The sequence below is a fragment of the Grus americana genome, chromosome 2, assembly GCF_028858705.1.
Source record: "Grus americana isolate bGruAme1 chromosome 2, bGruAme1.mat, whole genome shotgun sequence".
Lineage (NCBI taxonomy): Eukaryota > Metazoa > Chordata > Aves > Gruiformes > Gruidae > Grus > Grus americana.
Genome location: NC_072853.1, coordinates 82,420,264 through 82,441,226, shown reverse-complemented (window position 1 = coordinate 82,441,226; position 20,963 = coordinate 82,420,264). Strand labels below are relative to the sequence as shown.

Here is a 20,963-nt window from a genome sequence, read left to right as displayed (position 1 = left end):
TTCCAAGACTGAAATACAGGGATAGACACATGTAAACAAATAAAAGCAACTCAAGGTGCACTGGGGGTTTAGTTTTTCTTGCTTTCATTTTTGATGCTACATTTAAATTGTGAATGATGCTTTTGTGTGTTTGCAGTTTTCAGTTACTTCTTCTGATGCTTTGTCTAATAAGAGGACTTCCGAATTATAATCTGAAAATGAAGCTGTTACAGAAAACCATTTTATTAATTAAGATTTTTTAATTTAGCAGCTCTGTTGTTTCAGGGTAAGCTTGAAGGAAATTCAGCTTGAATTATTTCAGCTATAACTATCAGAAGTAGAAAAAGAAAAGAAAATAGAAGAGAGGATAATAGTGGAATATGCAGGTATAGGTGACTGTGAAATGTCTCTGTTGAGTAGGGCAGGACATTTATTAATATATATTTATACATTGCCTGGCATAATTTAGACATAGGACTTTATTCCTGTTTTTCTTCCCCCTCCTTTCTTTTAAAAGTCCAGTATGATTAAACTGCTTCAGGAAGAATATGTCTTGTGAAAGACTGAGGAAAGTTACGAATATGGAAGATCGGATGAGATTAAGAAAAGGAAAAAGGAACTAACTGGAATGTTGGGAGAAGAGTTAAGGAAGTTGTCATTCGCAGATAGAGTTCCTCTTTGTTTTGTTTTCTTACCATTTCCTGAGGTCATTTTATTAATTCAGATACTCACATCATAAATATAAATCATGCAATTTAAAGTAATAGGTCTATGATTATATGGTTTGGGGAATTTCTGCAATTTTTATCTAGATCTTACTAGTCATCTAGTCATATTAAAATAAGAAGAAAGGATAGAATCCTTAGTAGTTTTTAACGTTAAGCAGCTTTCCAGCAAATGATGCATTACCCATAATGCACCAAATACAGCTTAACAACTCCAACATATGAGGTGGTTGTTTTTTAATCTGACATACCTTTTGTTCTGGCTTTGTTTATTTTTTTTTAATTTATTTTTAAGATGTGACATCCCTGGGACAATTCCTCCTATCTCATGCAGGACAGGCAGGTGTTCCCTTCTAGAAAAAAAGATTTCTATGTCAAAATCTCGCAATGTAATATTTGTTTGAAAATAATAAGAACAGTAGGTCAAGCTGTTTAATCGAAGAAGGAAGCCACGTGAAGGAGCAGTGCTGAGCAATGTGCTGAACAACCTACATATGTGATCCTTGGAGTCTTGGGCTGCACGGCAAAGCTTCATCAGCACAGATAAGGTTGCCAGGGTGTTGAAAATTAATAGAGACGTAGCTGGTGTAGCTGGAGTGACAGAATCCCTGTCATGCACACACCAAAAAGCGGTATGAGGAAATTGAATTTGTCGATTCACTTTAGGTTGTTCACAGAGGCATTAAAAGTATTTTGGCAGAAAACCTCCTCATGTTGGCATACTTTCATTTTGAGGACTCTTCCACTACAATTTGCTGGTATCCCTATACTAGCTGAGACTGCTTGTGGCAGACAAGCTTGGAATCAGAACTTAAAAACAATGCATTAATCTTTATTGAAAACTTGTTTTCCTATGCCTTATTTTCAAAGAATTGAAAAGTTTTTATTTCATCTGTGACTTTAGTCAATGGAGAAGAATTTTGATCTTCTGACAGCTTGTGACTGATTCTTTGTGGGGAGGAAAAAAAAAGGATATTTTTACAGTTGCAGTAAGCTCTTTGCTCTTGTATTTTTAAGTGTGTTACTTCAACATCTGCGTCATTTAGCTTCCTATCACTTTGGTTGCTGCTCACTTAACCTGGGAGTAATGGGAGACGTTGAGGAAGACTTCCAGTGGAAGCAGAAAAATAAAATGTACTAACTGGTTGGTGATTCTCCCTCACATGACTAAAAGAAAAAAAAAAAAACAACAAACTGTTTTGCTTTCGGCTGTGCTTGCTACTAAACACCCTGTCATAGTGTGTGAGGTGAGTCACGACCTGTTTATTTATAGCCTTGGCCAATCAACGCCGAATGCTCTGAACTTCATTCAAGACCAGCAGGCGCTTAGGATGTCTTGTAAACATTTGCTCTCTGAGCAAAGAGCGCTCTTCTCTGCAGCAAACAGGACAGGTGCCCGGGTTGTCACTTCTAAAACACAAAACAGACTAGAAGATCATTGCCTGGATTATCTAGATTGGTAGAGAGAGAGAGAGAATTCCTTTTTACATCTGAAATGCCAGACAGTGAGGATCTGGGACAAGATGAAAGGTACTGTACGTTGATTCTGATGGCCTTCTCATGCAGCGCAGTACGGACCGAGGCTTTTGTGTAATTAATCTGTTTGCACTCCTAAGTTCTCAGCCTAAGATCAGTTTGCTCTGTGTTATAACAGATCACCTAATTCTTGAGGTTTGCCTTTAATGCTAACCTGAGGCTTCTTAGGAGAGAAGTGTTAGATCTTAATGTTTGCGTGGAGGTTAAATTGTACAGCTGTTATGTATGTCTTAAGCTAAAGCTGAAGGGAAGAAAATACTGGGTGGTTTCTAGCTAGTCACATTTCCCAACCATGGGACAACTTACAAGCCTCCAAATGTCAGAGAGACAAATAGTTTAGTTGGAGCCACGTTACGGACAGAACCATAACTCATTACTATGAGATAGGGCACTGTGTCCCCTTGAGGTATGCCTGTCTTTCTGGAGTTTAACTTTTATCTTTCTTAGCTTATAAAACCAGTGATAAGGACAAGAAGAAAGTGGTTGGATCTAAAACTTGGTAACAATTTAACAAATACTACTTTTTCAAGTATGATCCAGCACATTCCTATGACATAAATGCACTAATTAGATTTAGCTAAATAAACAGATTTTAACACAGGTATCTTAAAAGTAGATGTTATTTATGTTTGGCTTTGACAAAGTTTATAATTTAGATCTCTTAAAGTCCACATGGTCTTTCCATACCTGTAATTTTTACTGTCTTGATGCTAATCAAAAGGTTGGCTCTAAAATGGTATTAATGAAATATTTGATATTGCAAAAAAGAATTGTCATATATGTGGAAATAGACTTTTTTATGTAAGTAAGTTAGTTAAAATGCCAGAATATAGAGGCAAATTTAAGAAATTAGAAGAATGAGAAGAGAGCATTTCATTATGGCTTGGGATTTGATTTCTTCTAGTTAGATTTAAATTTGACCATTTATGTGGATGTTTATTCAATATGTATGTCAATGTGTAGTTGTAAGATAGATGAAATACAGAAGACATTTCAGGTTGTCTGTTGTAGATCAGTATATTCAGGCACAGTCACCTGACTGGGTGAATGTGGGTGAAGGGATCCCCAGTGGCATGATTGGGTCTCTGCAAGGGTGGGGTCACCTACGCATTTCCGTTTGCAGGGATCTAAGTTGTGCCCTATATATGACATAGATTAAAAGTAATTGTAGTAGTTGGTAGCATTTTTTTCTTTCCTTTAAGGAAATGTTGAGTCATTACTGATAGCCACCAAAGTGTTAATTGCTATTCATTAAAAAATGTTTAGCTGGATCTCCAGTTTGTTAAATTGTATATTTTTCAATACAGAAAAACAGCAATATGTATGACACATTAAAAAAGGAGGTTTCAGATCATAATCACCTTTTTTTTTGAATCAATTTTATAAAGGGTATACATTGTGTCCTTCCTTGAAAATATGTTGTGTGGTTTTTAAATCAACATGGGAGAAAAATCTTACCAGCTGAGAAGAAAAATAATTTTGAAAAAAAAATTATTTCAAAATTCAGATTTGGAAAAAAAACCCAGTGTTTACAAATGTGTAAAAGGATGCGATTGGTATGCAAAACATACAAGCTTTGTAATATCTAACTTCCTTTGTTCACAATTCTTTCTCTATAAAGGTTTGTAGCAAGCTTTGGCAGTCACATAGAAGTAATACGAGGCCTAAACCTCTAAGACTTCATTTTTATGAATCGAAGTTGTTTCTTTGTTTTTAAACAAAAAAGATGAACATTTCTAAAGCAGTAACCTGAAAAGGCATTATAGGGCCTGCTCTCCCCATTTGTCATTTCCAAAACTACCATTAAATTAATTGACCCTGATCCTAGTCTCTTATCCTTTTGTTGTCTTTGCTATTGAGCAAAAAGGTTTGAGAAAATAGTTTAATCAAAAGGTTCTGATTTTTTCTGGAATTCATTTGCCTTTGTGTCTTGGTGGTAACAAATAGGAGATAACTGGAGAACATTCCTACAGAAGTGCTAATGAGATTTGGCGGAGGTCAGAATATTTTGGTTTGAGTTAAACAGGAGGGAATACAAGGAGGAGCTATGGGAACTATACCAAAGCAATATGGGAACTGTACTGGAGCAATTCATTTTAGAATCGCAAAAGAAGAGATAGTAATTGAAATGCACAGATAATGGGATAATTTTGAGGGTGCACTGAACCAAAGCTACTGCTTTATATATTTAAAAAAGGAGGGCAGTGGTATTTTTGTAGAAGATGTAGAATGAGCTTTGTTTGCTAATTGGTTTCAGCACACTGCACGCCTTGTAGCTCCTTCTCAGATGCAAACAAATACTTCTTACATCACCTCCCTTCTTGAGTTCATGTCCTACTTCAGAAAATATGTAATATTGCATCATAAGTGTATTTCATGAACATTATAACATCATAGTTAAAGATGTGACATTGGTCAACAGTCTGTTAGTCATACGGTGAATTTAAAAGTATAATAAGCAAAGGAACATAAGCACAAATGCTTCTTAGTAAGGCTAGTAAAAAAGCTAGGAGTTGTGAAAATTAGGTACCCACTCATATCTTCTGTTTCGTTTTGTCATATGATCCTGGGCATTAGCAGATCAAGAACAGTGAGGAAAGATGTGGTGAACAGTCCAGGATTGAAAACAGTTTAGTGTAAGGACCGTATTTTCCGCTAGTAACTCTTTATAATCAGGTCCCCTACAGTTTTGGTGTAAGATGGTATCATTTATTTAAAACAACAACAAAAAAAAATTGACGACTCATGAGGAATCTAATGATGGTCAAGAATGTATAAAAGGTACTGTGAATGATCGGTCCTGAAGTGGTGGAAGCACCTGGCTGTAGGTGCTTCAAAGAGATACCAATGTGTAACTTCCTCTATCAGAACAATGTCTATGTTGTTCTATTTGCTGTCACCTCCCTGTTATTGAAAAGGCTAAACTGTTAGGCAGGAATCTTCATGAATTGAATAAAAATGGGAGAGAAAGCTACGTTATTTCGAACCCGTTGTTTTTGAACTACAGTCTTATAATGCATGACCTTTCTCAGTATGTGCTTAGACTTAGGAAAATGGAGATGCAGTTTAAAGTCAAATCCGTGTGTTATTTAATTACTCAAAGCATGTTGATTTGTAATTGTATAAGAATACTTGTTTCTTCTGCTAGTATTAGTTAATAAAGTGGAAAGTATTTGATTTCCTTTTATGATTGAATTCAATGAACAAATGTAGGCAATGAGTGGTTAGCTCGTGCCAGGAACTCTCAGTAATGCGTCGAAGTAAATGATCCCCTGCTCATACTAAATACATTAAAACCCATTGAAAAGAGCCAGAATTAAGTTCTTCACAGAAGGAGTTAAAGCCACCTTGTAATATTACACAAAAAGTCATTTTCATGTTTTTGCAGGTTAAAAGTATTGTCTGGCACTTGAAAATCCAATTTTCCTTTTTTGTGCAGCTGTTCTGCAACTCAAGGAATGCTCAGCTCATCTTTCCTAGCTGTTTGACTTTGAGAGGCCTTGAACTAGGAGTATCCCAGCTGAAGAATGTGGAGGCTGAAGGAGGGAAATGAATTGAGTTTGTGAGAAAGGGTTACAAGAGTTTTCTTTGCAGGAGAAAAATAAATGTGAAAGCATTGCTTCCAACAGCTGGGCAGAGCTGTTTAAAGCTCTGCAAACAGAACTTCATGCTCCTGTTGATAGAAACAAGACTTCCTTACTTTTCTGAAGAAAAATAGTGCAATAAAAATGTCTCTTCTGCATCACAAGTTTCTATTATAAATGGGAAGCTGACCTGGAAGATCCCAACCCTTGTGCTGTCTTGGTAAAAAGACAACAGCACGTAGTAATAGCATTGTAGTCTTTGCTAAACAGAAAGCAAATCTATAATAGTATTTGTGTGGCACTGAAATGCTCAGTTTTCATGGAAAGAAATGTTTAAGAAATCTATGCTTATTGACCAAGTCATGCCTTGGGACTAATAGCACTTGACTATCAGATCACATTTCACACTTCGAATGACCTCGAACTGGAGTAGCTGGTGTTCTCAGGAGAGCTGGACAAGAGTAGTATAGGTCAAAGGAAAAGTTTCTCGCGAGAGCTGACCTGTCAGTTTGCTTAGAAGAGTCTGTCTAGAGGTGCTGGACAATGAAATGCCCCAAATTTAGTTGGAGTATATTTTGTTTATTTTAGCAGGACTTTCAGCAAAAAGTGACGACATTTAGGACAATCTGCTGTGTTGAGTAACTTCTGTACTGGAATCACCTTCAAAAAAGTTGGAGTTAACCAGCTAAAGACAGACAATAGAGCTCCTTATTAAGACTTTATAAGACAACTGATGTTATACTTGACTAGAAGAAATGAACGCATCCCCTCCAAAATAAAATCCTGGTAGTAGTGGGTCGTCTTTTTTTTTTTTTTTTTTTTCAGGAACCTGTAGGACAAGACGAGTTCCCCTATTCTTTTGCAGAACACTCGAGTGCATTTTTATAACAATAGCACTGGTTTCTTTTTCAGAAAAGTTTGTTCTTGACTAGTAATAAAAGAAAAAAAAAACCCAAGCCTTCATTTATGAGATTGATATTGTTTAGCAGCACACCAGTGGTAAAATGTTCCCATGTCAGTTGAAGAGAAGAAAATACCATTATGATTTTAGTTTAACACACTGTGCAAGAAGTATATAAAGTCAGGGATAAGGGTTGCTTATATTATGTTTTGTTGAAAGTCACGTGTCCTGGCCAGTCTGCTCTGCAGTCCATTGAGAAAAACACATCCAGCCTCATCAAATGGTGATGATTTAAGCATGTTACTTGTACAATAATATTGCCAGGAAATATTCTTGGTCAAGAAATAAAAAGGGTCTGCATGTTACTGAAAGCTGTGAAATAACATTTTTTTTCAGCTTTTTATGGCACATCTTTCCCTGAAAAAAACAGTAACAGCAAATTGGACTGACTCACTGTTAATAAAAAGCACAAAATTGAAGCGTCAGATGAAGATAGATGAGGTCAGAAAGAAGACACTTTAAAGCTTGAGAAGCAGTGTTGTACAGTATTAATGGAATTCATAATTTCTAAGAACTAAATGTATTTGAACTACAGAAGAGATGATAATTAAAGGAGATTTTTGGATTGAGAGATGTTGTTAGTTACTCTTTAAGGTTGATAACTATATTCTCCAGCTTCAGTTTAAAACCAAAATCTGTCTGACTTTGTAAATCTTAGAGGTTACAAGTGTGCCTAAGCTTTGACATTGAAGGGATGTCAAATGTAATCAGTTAAAGGATGTTTGCCACAGCATTACATGTGGGCAAAAGCCTAACCCTGTGCAGCACCTATAGATTAGCAATGGGAAATAAAGTGCATATGGATATTTACAAGCTAAAGAAATTTCTCTTAGAAAAGCTTTGTCGAGTTTGCAGCAAAAAAGTTGTAGATGAAGATTCTCCCTAAAGTTTGGGAACAGAGTGTATTTGTGGATGCTTCCTGTGCTCCTCATTTTTTCAGTGATACAGCATCCTTTCGTTTGAAGCAAGCAGGATTTTGCCCTAGTGATTCATTTAAATTGCAAGTCTTATTGACTTGGTCATAGCCACATGACTCAAATATAATTATTTTAGTATGCTTAACAATTGCATAGGATCCAAAAGTGGCACAGGATAAAGCACAATTCTACATAATCACCTTTTAAATACCCACGTAGGTCATTAAAATGCTATGCTGTTAGTTCAGTGGTGCTTGCTATTATGTCTTTCCACGTACTGCACATAACATATACAAATTTGTTACATTGTGTTACAGTAGGGCTAATCAATATTGCACTGTTTTCTACCACACAGTTCAATAGTAGATTTTAGAAGTTTTGCTGTTGGTACTTTAATACACTTAACTGTAAAATGTACTTTTTACACTATTTTATGTTTTGGAGAGAGAGGGATGGTTATTTTCATTTTGAGTATGTGATCACTTGAAATTTAAATGTAAAAAAAACATTTTAAATGTCTTTCACAAAATTTGAAATCTAAATACTATTTTATATCCATTATCTCTGTACCTGAATAATTTAGAAGACAAATTTAAAAAAATATTTTTAGCATAGGTCTCCAGGTATAAAACGTTTGCTTCAAAGAAGGGTAACTGCATCATTGTAATCACTCCCTTCTGCACTCTGGTGATTCTCTTTCTTCCCAGGAGAGACCTGTGAAAGCTCTGGAAAGGTAAATCGGCTTGATTGGGTTTTGCTAACAGTATACACACTTGATTTCATTTGGTCGTTTCGTACTTAACTCCTGGTTGTCTATGAGGTTTGTCCTTAGATATCCTTAGATATCAACATCCTTTACAGCCACATCATTCTATAAGCTTTAGATAGTACTTTGTAAAAGACTACAAAATAGCCACATTACCTATATTGTGGTTTACATATCTTTGGGAATGTAACTTTCAGCTCTTCCACCTTGACTAATGCATTCTATGTTACCCTTAAAATTACAGAGTCTGCACAGGTTTCAAGCGTGTGTGGTTACAACTGGGAAATCAAGAAGGTTTAGAAGCTCTGTAATTACTAACTCTTTGTTTACGTAGGTGCAGTCCTTCAGATCCACCACATCATGGTGTACTTTGTCACTGCTGCAGTTCTGAGTAGCTTATCTACGTGAAGATACATATAAAACTGTGTACACATAATTAAAAAAAAATCCAGCACATCACGAAGAGATCTTTAAACCAGTAACATGAGAGCTACTGACCTTTCTGAGAGAAATGTGACGGGGCTTTGCCTGAACAGATGTCTAGATACAAAATGAGAGCATGACACCATCAGTCATTTTTAGAGAATGTAATGCCACTGACTCTTCTGGCCAGAGTTTGTGACTGTGATGGGTTGAAGCATCTGGGGCGGGAGGGTGTTGTGGAGGGGTTTTTTCAGCTACTAGGTAACAGTTTATGCATTTGCTCAGTTTTAGAAATGAGGCAGTAGGTAGTCAGAAGGATATGAGTAATTAAGTTTCTCTCTGACCACCTTCAATCTTATTGACAGTAGTTTTAGAATAAAAGTGTATTACTTTGTATATCAAACTTAAGTGATGGGAGCATAAAATTTTATTCTTTATATATCATACACCAAAACCTTAGAAGGTGTTCAGAGAGAGTTGGCTACTCATGTCATTGAAGGGGCACCTTGACAGGAGTCCCAAGAGCTGTTTTGGCAGCAAGTACAGGGTTCATATATAAGTAATTTATTAAGGTACTGTAAGTAACTCCACTAATACTATCACAGAATCATAGAATGGTTTAGGTTGGAAGGGACCTTAAAGATCATCTATTTCCAACCCCCCTGCCATGGGCAGGGACCCCAGAGCTGGACGCAGTACTCCAGGTGGGGTCTCATGAGAGCGGAGTAGAGGGGCAGGATCACCTCCCTCAACCTGCTGGTCACACCTCTTTTGATGCAGCCCAGGACACGGTTGGCTTTCTGGGCTGCAAGCGTGCATTGCTGACTATTGTTGAGTTTTTCGTCAACCAAGACCCCCAAGTCCTTCTCCTCAGGGCTGCTCTCAATCCATTCCCCGCCCTTGCTTGGGATTGCGCCGACCCATGTGCAGGACCTTGCACTTGGCCTTGTTGAACTTTATGCAGTTCACACAGGCCCACCTCTCCAGCCTGTCAAGGTCCCTCTGGATGGCATCCCTTCCCTCCAGCATATCGACCATATCACACAGCCTGGTGTCATTGGCAAACTTGCTGAGGGTGCACTCAATCCCACTCTCCATGTCACCAACAAAGATGTTAAACAGCGTTGGTCCCAATACCAACCCCTGAGGAACGCCACTCATCACTGGTTTCCACTTGGACTTCAAGCCATTGACCACAACTCGTTGAGTGCGATCATCTAGTCAATTCCTTATCCACCGAGTGGTCCATCTGTCAAATCCATGTCTTTCCATCTTAGAGACAAAGATGTCATGTGGGACAGTGTCAAATGCTTTGCACGAGTCCAGGTACATTGGGAACTTCACTGGACTGCCATGACTTCTCAAATATGATGGAGAGTGGCTTAGCAACTTCCTCTTCCAGTTCCCTCAGGATGTGCAGATGGACTTGTACACCTTCAGGTGCCTTAGATGGTCTTGAACCTGATGATCTCCAGTTGGTGGTTCTGCGTTCTCCCAGTCCCTGCCTTTGCCTTCTGAGGCTTGGGCAGTGTGGCTTGAGCACTTCCCAGAGAAGACTGAGGCAAAAAAGTCATTGAGTGCTTCAGTCTTCTTCATATCCTGGGTAACCAGGTCTCCCGTTTCCTTCTGGAGACAGCCCATATTTTCCCTAGTCTTCCTTTTATCACTAATGTACCTATAAGAAGCTTTTCTTGTTGCCCTTGATGTCCCTGGCCAGATTTAATTCTGTCAGGGTTTGGCTTTCCTAACCTGATCGCTGGCTGCTCAGACAGTTTCTCTGTATTCCTACCAGGCTACCTGCCCTTGCTTCCACCCTCTGTAGGCTTCCTTTTTGTGTCTGAGTTTGTCCAGGAGCTCCTTGTTCATCCATGCAGGCCTCCAGACATTTTTGCCTGACTTCTCTTTGCTGGGATGCATTGCTCCTGAGCTTGAAGGAAGTGATCCTTGAATACTAACCAGCTTTCTATTATGCTGAAGTAGTTTTTTATGTTCTTGGTTGACTGAAGTTGTAGTCATGCACTCCACAGTCATCATCTACGTCACTTCACATATCTTTTTTTCCTTTTTGTCTTTAAACGTGATCATTGAGAAATGAATTTGTTTGGAGTATGCATCACTCTCTGTCTGCCAGCTTCTGATCTAATGCAGGTTTAATGTTTGTCTCTATACAAGGGCATGACGTAACATATCTTTGCATAGATACACCTATACGTTTTACCTCCTTTCTTTCTCCCTCCCCCTTCACCAGGATCTCTGTTTCTGCCCCCTTGCTCCAACCCTCTGGCCTGTGGGTAACACTGCCGCTCAAGCGGGCTTTGGGGAAAAGGGACAGGAGGGACAGATGTTACCAGGGCTGGCAGTTGTTGGGAGCTGTGAACAAGAAGAGGCAGCATGTGCATCTGCTTGTCACACTGAAGATCAGCAAGCTGACTTTCTTACACCTCTAGTTGCCTAAGATCAGAATAAGGCTTCAAAATAGTCCCTGATATTCCTTGTAAAATAGGAAAGTGTGGCTATAGTAGAACTGACAAAGTTCTGAAGAACTGACAAAGGTGTGTCATGATTTCTTGCGGCGTACAAGAAACTGCCAAGTATTTTTTTGCGGAGCAAGCTTAATAGTGGGTTTGTAATGTTTTGAAGCAAACTTCACCTGTGCCATCCACTCTTCTTACTTGGTTTGTTCTTTGTCAACGCGCCACGTGTGGACCATGGGATGAAAGCATCTAGCAATACATTTTGTCTGCACTGCAGCTCATACTTTCAACATCTTTTAAACTTGGCAAACGAAAGCATTATTAACAACCAAGAGGAGCAACTCCAGAGAACTTTGCCTGCAAATGTGCCATTTTTCTGCATCATTTGCATGGGTTTTTTTGAATTGTTATTAGTTATTCCAGTGTGCCTTGTTGTATCTCCTCCTCTTTATGTTGTCTTTATATTGGTATAAATGAAAATAGTTTGCATTATTATTGTAGTTTATGCTTTCATCTCCCCATACTGTTTTCGCAATTACCTTAAAGTTAGTAAGCCAACTATCTACAATTATCCTATGTATTTCAAAGCTCTGTTTTGATAGTAGGCATCAGACCTATCCATTTTCTCTCTGTGTGCTTCCACAAAGTTCCACTTTGTCAACAATTTTAAATAAAGGATAGGAGTAAAGTCTGTAAAATGACTTTATAATTCAGAATACTGTCATAATAGTAGTTTCCAACGCTAGAATAAAGAGGCGACTCTTAAAATACATATTATTAATGCTGCAGAATGGTTTACAAAAGCTGGAAGCAATGTTTCTTTAAGGAGAGTAGCCTATCCATAAAAATTGCAGTTCTCCTATGACAAAACCCTTGTATACTACTTCTCTGAAGCCACTAATTATCAGAGGATGGAAATTGAAATCACAGTTGTGGATGGGAGGCCGACAAAAGGTCTGTGTAACATTGCTAATCCCTGCCCTCATGTTCTTCATGACTTATGTAATGGTTTTATTTACATCCTCTGTCAGAGACATATACCTGCATGCAGTGCCATGCATAGCTGGAAAATATGTTGCATTTTCTCTGTCTGACAGAAGTCACCTAGTCCAAGACATGAGACTCTGACCCTATGAATTTCAGGTACACTGTTTAAAATTGTTTATGTTTTTTTTTTTCTCAAAGGGGTTGAAAAATACCCTCACCCTGAATATTCTGTAATGTAAGAGGAAATCACACTACTGCAGTCGTATAAACAGTATACCATAATAAAGTCAGGAATAGGGCAACAGTTTGGGTTTTGAACTTTAATCAGTTTTACATCGTGGTTGAAACACTTTAAGTCACGTTCTGCGCTCCTCTATGCATACAATAGTTTGAATATGAATTCCCCATGCATGCTATTTATGTTCTGTATGAAATGGCTCCCAAACCTTGCTCTAATACCGATGTTGCTGTGTCACCACCTCGTGGCGAAGCTGCTGTACAGGACTTAAATATAGGCATAGACAAAGCTGAAGTTTCTCCATGTGTGTTTAACTAGACATTTTTGACCTGACTTTTTTACAAAAATGAAGCTGTTCAGATTATAGGAGAAGATGGTTAACTTCCATTATATTAGGAAAGCTGCTTCCAAGTAATCAGTATGTCTGCAGTGCAAAATAAAAGAAGGTAAGTAACAGTCCCATGCAGAATAAAAGTGGATGTCATGTATGTGGGAGAAGACAACTTATTCCTGGCTTAGATATAAGTATGTAAAAATTCACAAATTTAAATGTGGGTCCAGCAGTTGGACCAAAGTGTACAATTCAGTATAAGCCCCAAATCCTCTTATCCTGTGTGTTTAGGAGAAATGAGAGCCAGAATTTATAATTGTAAGAAAAAGTGGCTTTAGACCTTGCTGAATTTTATGTCAGACATCTTGTCTGGTGTTTGGCTGACATGTCAGTTAAAGATTTTAAGGAGAACTGAAGTTTGGTGTTCTTTTTCCTGAGTCATTTGGTTTGAAATTCAGAGTTCACTTTCTCCTTTTATCATAGTTTGTAAAATAGAAGTGACATATCTTTTCGGTTATACAACTGAAAATTTGTAAAGAGAGATTTTTCTTAGTTGGAAAATGAAGTGAAATAGGCATATATATATATATAGTTACCCATCATTTGCCTAGTTTTGTTACTAATCTGTGACTAGAAAGCTGAGGTAATAATGTAATCCCAAACTTTTCTTTCGTTTGATGTTATAATGTCATAAACAGTGTGGACTACTTTACTTGCTATCATGATTCATTGATCAAAACTTCTGCCTAATTTAGGCCACTTGACCCTTTTACTAACCATCCCTTCAGTGCTATGCTAGTGTATCTTGCTTGCTGCCACGTAAGAGATCACTTCCCTTTCAGTGCCGTATCAGCATATAGCCCCAGCTCTGCAAAGAGAAACAAGTCAGAAGCTCATCTTTTTAGGAAAAATCAACATACCTCTTGTACTCCAGTGTAATTATACATGTAATTTGCAAGTAAATAATTTCCAGAATTCAAATCCATTTTCCTCCAACGATTATCTCCTTGGGCTGTGTAAGTAAACCAGTTACTCTTGCTAGAAAGATCTGCATTGCAGTTCTTGGTGCAAGTGGGATGTGAACTCATGCCGTATAAAAAACATTACTGTACACTTTTGTGTTATAGACTGAATAAGTAAAAGTAACATATAGCAAATTTTTTTTAAATGCTTTTAAAAAATCCAACTTTCGGTTTCTGCGTTCCTGAAAGTTTGTGAAATAATTCTAAGGAATCTGCAAAATACTTATGAGGAAAAATAAGCCTATTTTGGTAGGGTTAAATTTGCTATGTAAGGATCCACATCTGTTTTGAAAAATGTTCGGTGTTAAGCAAATTAAAAAGCAGTACTCTAATTTTAAGACCATGTTGTTGTCACTTACGGGAACAAAACTCCAAAGTAACACCTAAGCCAGGAGTCTTGAAAGCCTGTGGACACCAGGACTGTTGTACACGTGCATCAATATTGCCAGTGGCTCACAAAAATACAAACATACGTTCATAACTTTAAAATCTTCATAGCTTTTCTTGTATCAGGAAATGAGAGACATGAACAAGTTCAGATCCTAAAACATAATGGTGCCTTATTAGTAAGAAAGACCATTAAATCATAGGTAATAAAATACAGTACAGCAAAGGTAGGTTATGCATGTGTCCTCAGCTGAGAAGGTAGACAAAAGCAATCTGCTAACCAGCTTTCAACTAAGAAAAGTCCAAGTGTTCATGATGGCTTTTAACTTCTACAATATGTGCCAATAAAAATGACTAAGCAATCTGTTGTTGAGCAAGGATCATATTAACATGGAAGTTTTCAATCACTACAGGTATTTTTGCAAGTGATGATAGATGATTTTTTTTTTAGTCTTATGTTCACTACAAAAAAAATAAAATTTTGTATCTTGTTATTCCTAATATTAAAGCACATATTTAAATGTTACTCTTGAACACTAAATTCACATAGGGTAAAGTTTAAACAGCAAAAATATGAATTGGCAGTTGGATCTGACATTCTATGTGTGTGTCCCTATTGCTGCACACCGACCCTTGTACATTCATTTTTTTCATAACGTAGTTTCTGATTTAACCTGTAATGTGATCCACTAATGAGAAAATGTTACTATTAATGCAGTGATGCATTGGACATTTAATGGAGTCTGTATCCCAGTAAAATGACTGTGGGATTTTTTATGGCTTACTTGCATTCACTGTCATCAAAAGTGTGTGTACTGAGCAGTGAATTATGTGAAAGATAACTTTGTAAAACTGGTGCAGAATTTACTTCATATTCTGAATATTTACATCATGGTACATCCATGCTTTGTACCAGTTTGATTTGACATTGACTGACCTGTGTATGTTTTTCCTTTCATTTGTTGTTTCATAAACATGTCTGTTGTAGATGTTTTGTCTACTCCAAAAGGGTATATGATGTGATCATTTAAACTGGATATTGTCTAAACTGATGAGCCCCAAATTAGATACATATGCTTTCTCATGTTTTTCAGCAAATTCTTCAGTACAGTTTTTAAAATGAAAATGAAAATTAAAATGAACAGTTATAAGCTAAGCTTCAGAAACACTTCTTTCAATATAAAAGAAAAAAATTCAGTAAGGAAATGAATGTTAACATCAAGACTTCAAGATCAATTTTTTTTTTCTAAGTTGGGTAACAGTCTCTTATGGATCATCATAGTTTGCAGAACAAGATGAAAAATAGAAAATGCACAAGGATTATATGCATGAAATTAAATGTATTAATGTGTTTGGCCATCCTGTGGCAATGAAAAGTACTGTGGTATTTTTTTTTTTTTTAAAGAAAAAAATAATATTACAAACAAGTTTGGGGTTGTTTAATTTAGATGACAACCATGCCTTGAACTCATTGTTTTCATATGGCAAAGGAATAAGCAGTAATTGCTTCTGTAATTGCTTGTATGGACTGAGAACTGCTACTACTGAGCAGAATTTTTTTGATTTAAAAAGATCAAATCAGCCCAATGTAAAATACGTGGAAACAAGCAGCGGTTTCTGTAGCAGAGCAGCAGCCATTGGATCACTGGAGGCTATAGCTTTCCATATGATGTTTTCAAGCAGTTTCAACTTTCACATGAGTTATAACCAAAGTTGTTGGGTATTTTTGTTTGTTTTACTCAGCTGGAAAGTCATCAGTTCCAGGCAAGACTACAGACCCAGGATAAATCAGTGCATTTCAGAAACACTGATGAATTTATTTGTATTTCTTCAAGAAATGTCCCACTTCAAGGAACAGAACCCTGGCAAGGTAAGAATTCCCAAGTAAGATTAATGGTTCAATATTGTTTAATAAAAAGGTGAGATAGATTTAAAAAAAACAAGCAAGCAAAAAAATGAAAAATAAAATACACATTATGATACATTCAGTAATGAGTTTCTGCTGACTTTTTCCAGTGCAGAACACAGGTAGGTCATCAGTGAGCAAAGGTGCTCACAGTAAAGTTTACAGCAGTACAGTCCTTCCCCTCACAGCTGTTGGAACCTCACCAGTCCTTCCATGGAAAGGAAATGAAAAACATCACAATTTAATAAAAACTTAAAAGGCAGGAAAAGTATACAGTTATACAGTCCTAAACATACATGTTTTTTCCAAGTAATTGTAGTTTTCAGAAACAGCTGCACAAGTACAGATAGAAGAGAATCCTTCATATTTTTTGGTGATAATTTTTATTCTATACTGATATAGTTGTTTGTGGGGTGTTTTGTTTACTGGAAAGACTGAGCTGGAGAACCTAGTCCGAGAAGAGACAAGCAGGAGTAATGTTTCTTCTTTCCTAATAAGAAGAAGATTATTATGTAGTTCTAGCCAAAAGTGAAGCACCTTTCTTTTCCAAATAAAAATATAAATAAAGTAGAAGTATATCATGGCAATAGTAGATTTCATTTTTATATATGTATTGCTAAATATAAAAATTTAAAAGAGGATTAGGAGGTTTTTTCCTCTCTTTTGATCTCAGTTAACTTTGCCACACAATCTTTCATGAAAACAAGCCCTTCAGAATTAGCAAAATTGAAGTATGTAGTACCACACTCCAATATTAGCAGTTCAGACTGAAAATACAGATGAGCAACAGGATGAAATACATTTCAAAGATGAATAAATTATACAAAAAGCAGTTATATGTTTAGGATTATAAAGTTATGTTTAAAAGAAGTAGGTGTATATTGAGATAAGGAAATGCAGTGTCAGTATACACAATCCCATAATTTTGTCATGTAGTAACATGACACAGTAACTGTATGTTAAGATACATCTAATACTTATTTAGAAAAGCTAATTTAGACAGGATGTTTTCCTTTCTTTTTCCTGACCTCATTCTCTAAGCCATGTCAGTATTTTACTGCTATAATTACAAGCAGATTAGGCACTGATGCTGTGTGCAAATTTTCTTTGAATTAACCGTTCTATTCCAATTCAACTCCAAAAGCAAATAGATTCTTTCTGTAAACTTCCAACGGATCAATTCTGTACTTGGCATTGTGAAAGATGCACTGTATGTCTCAGTCACAGCAGAGGCTGAGACTCAAGTTCTATACTGAAAATTCAGCTCAGTCTTCTTGTTATGGGGATGCTAGAGTAGCCAGCAAGCATCAAGAGAATGCTTGCCAGCATATGAGAGAAGACAGTTTCATGAAGCAACACAACAAGGGAGACAACTGTACTCATCGTAAGGATTTTTTGCTTTTGTAAGCATGCAGCAAGTATGCATTGTTATATTTCAATTAGTGATTTGGGTTTTTTCTCGTGCATATCAACTGTTTAGCCTTTTTTTTTTTTGTGTAGTGAACGTGAAGTAATTTCTAGTAATTTTAGCAATAACTATGAGCTTGTTAAACCTTTACGTTAAATGAATAAAAATAGTATATTTTTATAATGGAAGAGGGAGTACATCCGAATTAGCCAAAATGGACTGTTTGATGCTTATTTGCATTGGATGTGTTAAAGTATTTCTTAATTTCAAAAAAAACCAACTTCCATTTTCCACTGCATTCTAGATTCATTTAGCATGCAACATTTTTCTTTTGCAACATGATCTAAATATTTAAACAGTGGAAGTGTTAATGGCCAATTTTAATGTTTTTGCCAGTTTTGCCTACTGGTCTGCAGTGTATGTACGTTTTTCACTGTCTTGGGAAGTTACATTCCTGGAGTTGTCCTCTCCTATGTCCTATGTAAGTATAGGCTCTTTTTCAGTCATGATTTATGTATGTGATTTGTGTGCTATTTGGTCTCTGTACAGGGAGTTGGTTTGGGTTTTTTTTATATATATACATACATGTATATATACACATATATAGATATATGTATGTAGGTTCTGACAAGTGCTTTTTGTCATATAGAAGTCAGCTTACAAGGTTTTTTTCAGCCTGTTGATTCTGGCATAACATTGCATAGTTGCATTTCTCAGGTAGAGATATCAAAATGAGACTAAATCAAGATAATTATAAGTGTTATATAGGAGTTATCAGGGCTCATTGAAAGAGCTTTAAACTAGATTTGAAGGTGGCAAGGGATAAAACCAGGTTCGCTAGAGATAAGCCTGAGGGCAGCATGCCAATGTTTGTGGGACAGTGTGCTAGCAAGGTTCTTTGGTCTGCCATCTCAGTGGAGGTAGGGGATGGAGCTCCATGCAGCAGCAAAGACGCAAGGGTTATTGATGTGTTAGAAACCTTATGGAAGCACCTCAGAATGGTCACGGAGGAATTAGGGCTTCTCCCCGCAAAAAGGTGGTGGGATCAATAGCCCAACTGAAATGCATCTAAACCAATGCATGCAGCATGGGCAACAAACAGGAGGAGCTGGAAGACATTGTGCAGCGGGAAAACTATGGTATACTTGCCATCATGAAAACATGGTGGGATGACTTGCACAACTGGAGTGCTGCAGTGGATGGCTACAAACTCTTCAGAAGGGAGGAGAGGCAGTGGGGTAGCCCTGTATGCTAGGGAGTATTTTGACTATCTGGAGTTTGACGATGGTGATGTGAGGGTTGAGTGTTTATGGGTAAGAATAAAGGGGAAGGCCAACAAGGCAGATATCATGGTGGGAATCTGTTATAGACCACCCAACCAGGATGAAGAGGCAGACATAATATTCTGTAGGCAGCTGGGAAAGTCTCACAATCGCTAGCCCTTGTTCTCATGGGGGACTTCAACTTACCAGACATCTGCTGGAAATACAATACAGCAGAGAGGAAACAGTCCAGGAGGTTCCTGGAGTGTGTGGAAGATAACTTCCTGACACAGCTGGTGAGTAAGCCAACTAGGGAAGGTGCCCGCTGGACCTGTTCTTTACAAACAGAAAGGGACTTGTGGGTTATGTGACAGTTGGAGGTCATCTTGAGCACAGCAATAACAAAATGATAGAGTTTTCGATTCTCGGAGAAGTGAGGAGGGAGGTCAGCAGAACTGCCACCTTGGACTTCTGGAGGGCAGACTTTTGCCTGTTTAGGAGCCTGGTTGACAGAGTCCCTTGGGAGGCAGTCCCGAAGGGCAAAGGAGTCCAGGAAGGCTGGACATTCCTCAAGAAGGAAATCTTAAAGGCACAGGAACAGACCATCCCCATGTGCCGAAAGACGAAACAACAGGGAAGAAGACCAGCCTGGCTGAGCATGTCCAAAGCAAAGCAACAAAGCTGGTGAAGAGTCTAGAGCACAAGTCTTATGAGGAGCGGCTGAGGGAACTGGCGTTGTTTAGCCTGGAGAAAAGGAGGCTGAGGGGAGACCTTATCACTCTCTACAACTCCCTGGAAGGGGGCTGGAGCCAGATGGGTGTTGGTCTCTTCTCACAAGTAACAAGCGATAGGACAAAAGGAAATGGCCTCAAGTTGTGCCAGGGGAGGTTTAGATTGGATGTTAGGAAAAATTTCTTCACCGAAAGGGTTATGAAGCATTGGCACAGGCTGCCAAGGGAAGTGGTTGAGTCACCATCCCTGGGGGTATTTAAAAGAAGTGTAGATGTCGTGCTTAGGGACATGGTTCAGTGGTGGACTTGGCAGTGTTATTTTAACAGTTGGACTTGATGATCTTAAAGGTCTTTTCCAACCAAAACAATCCTATGATTCTGTGATCATAAATTGTGCCTTACTGGAAATAAAAAAGGTGTCAGTTGATATGAATACAATGGTATTTTCTGTGACGAATGGCTCCTGGAAACTGGATTTGACATTAACAGTTTGTCTGACATGGGCATTTCACAGTGCTTTTTTATGTAAAACCAATTGCATTATGTAAAATTAGTAATCTTTTGCAGAATTATTTATTCTTTATTAACTTCTTATAAAGCAATATTTCAATACAATTTCTCTCTCTGTCTTCATTTTTATCACAGTATTGTGTGCCTTTTTATGTCCCTTCCTTAAGTGCAATGAATTTGGACAGAAAGTATGCAACAAAATTAAGACTGTTCTGATGAAACTAGATTTTGGAATAGTGGAATATATCAACCAGAAGAAAAAAGAGAGATCTGGTGAGTAATAAAGTATAGTCCCAAGTAATGTATTTCTGTATGCAGAGAAAATTTTATTCACCTTGCAGACAGTTTGGTTTGTCTTGTGAAGCCAAGTGTAAAGTTATTTCTTGCTTTGAACCTGGCTACTATTCTTAGCTTTATAACAAGTGATAATGTATGTCAGATGTCTGGGTATGGTAAAAAAAAAAAATTCATGGAAGGTAACAATGCAAGACTGATGGTTCTCTTCATACTTGATTAGATGTACTGCTTGTAGGTTTTCAGAAAAAATCCTAATTGCTGTAAAGTATGCAGTGCTTATCTCTATCTAGGTAAGGCAAACTTAACCAGGAGATTCATTCAAGAACACAAAATGAGTACATAACAGAATTTTCAGTTAGAGACTGAGCTCTGTTCCAGCATCTAAATCCACCTTGTTTTCACTCCCATCAGCAACAAGAATTTTTCTTCCCCAAATACTCAATAAGCATTTAAGAATTGCAGTAGGATAGTAGCTACAAATTAATAAAAGTTTTTAGTTAGAAAGTGGAGAAATCAGTT

The 20,963-nt window shown here is 37.4% G+C and overlaps 1 protein-coding gene across 2 annotated transcripts in view; it reads left to right on the top strand.

The window, feature by feature from the left end:
- RETREG1 (reticulophagy regulator 1) overlaps positions 1-20,963 on the top strand; it is a 74,170-nt gene that overhangs the window by 43,443 nt on the left and 9,764 nt on the right. The window contains exons 1-4 of one of the 2 annotated variants that reach the window (XM_054815310.1): positions 1,988-2,234; positions 16,074-16,200; positions 18,041-18,125; positions 20,283-20,420. In XM_054815310.1, the coding sequence (XP_054671285.1) occupies positions 2,200-2,234; positions 16,074-16,200; positions 18,041-18,125; positions 20,283-20,420 (385 nt within the window). In that variant the 5' untranslated portion in view covers positions 1,988-2,199. Of the gene's footprint in view, positions 1-1,987; positions 2,235-16,073; positions 16,201-18,040; positions 18,126-20,282; positions 20,421-20,963 lie in introns of those variants that run through there. The other variant, XM_054815309.1, reaches the window with a different exon arrangement.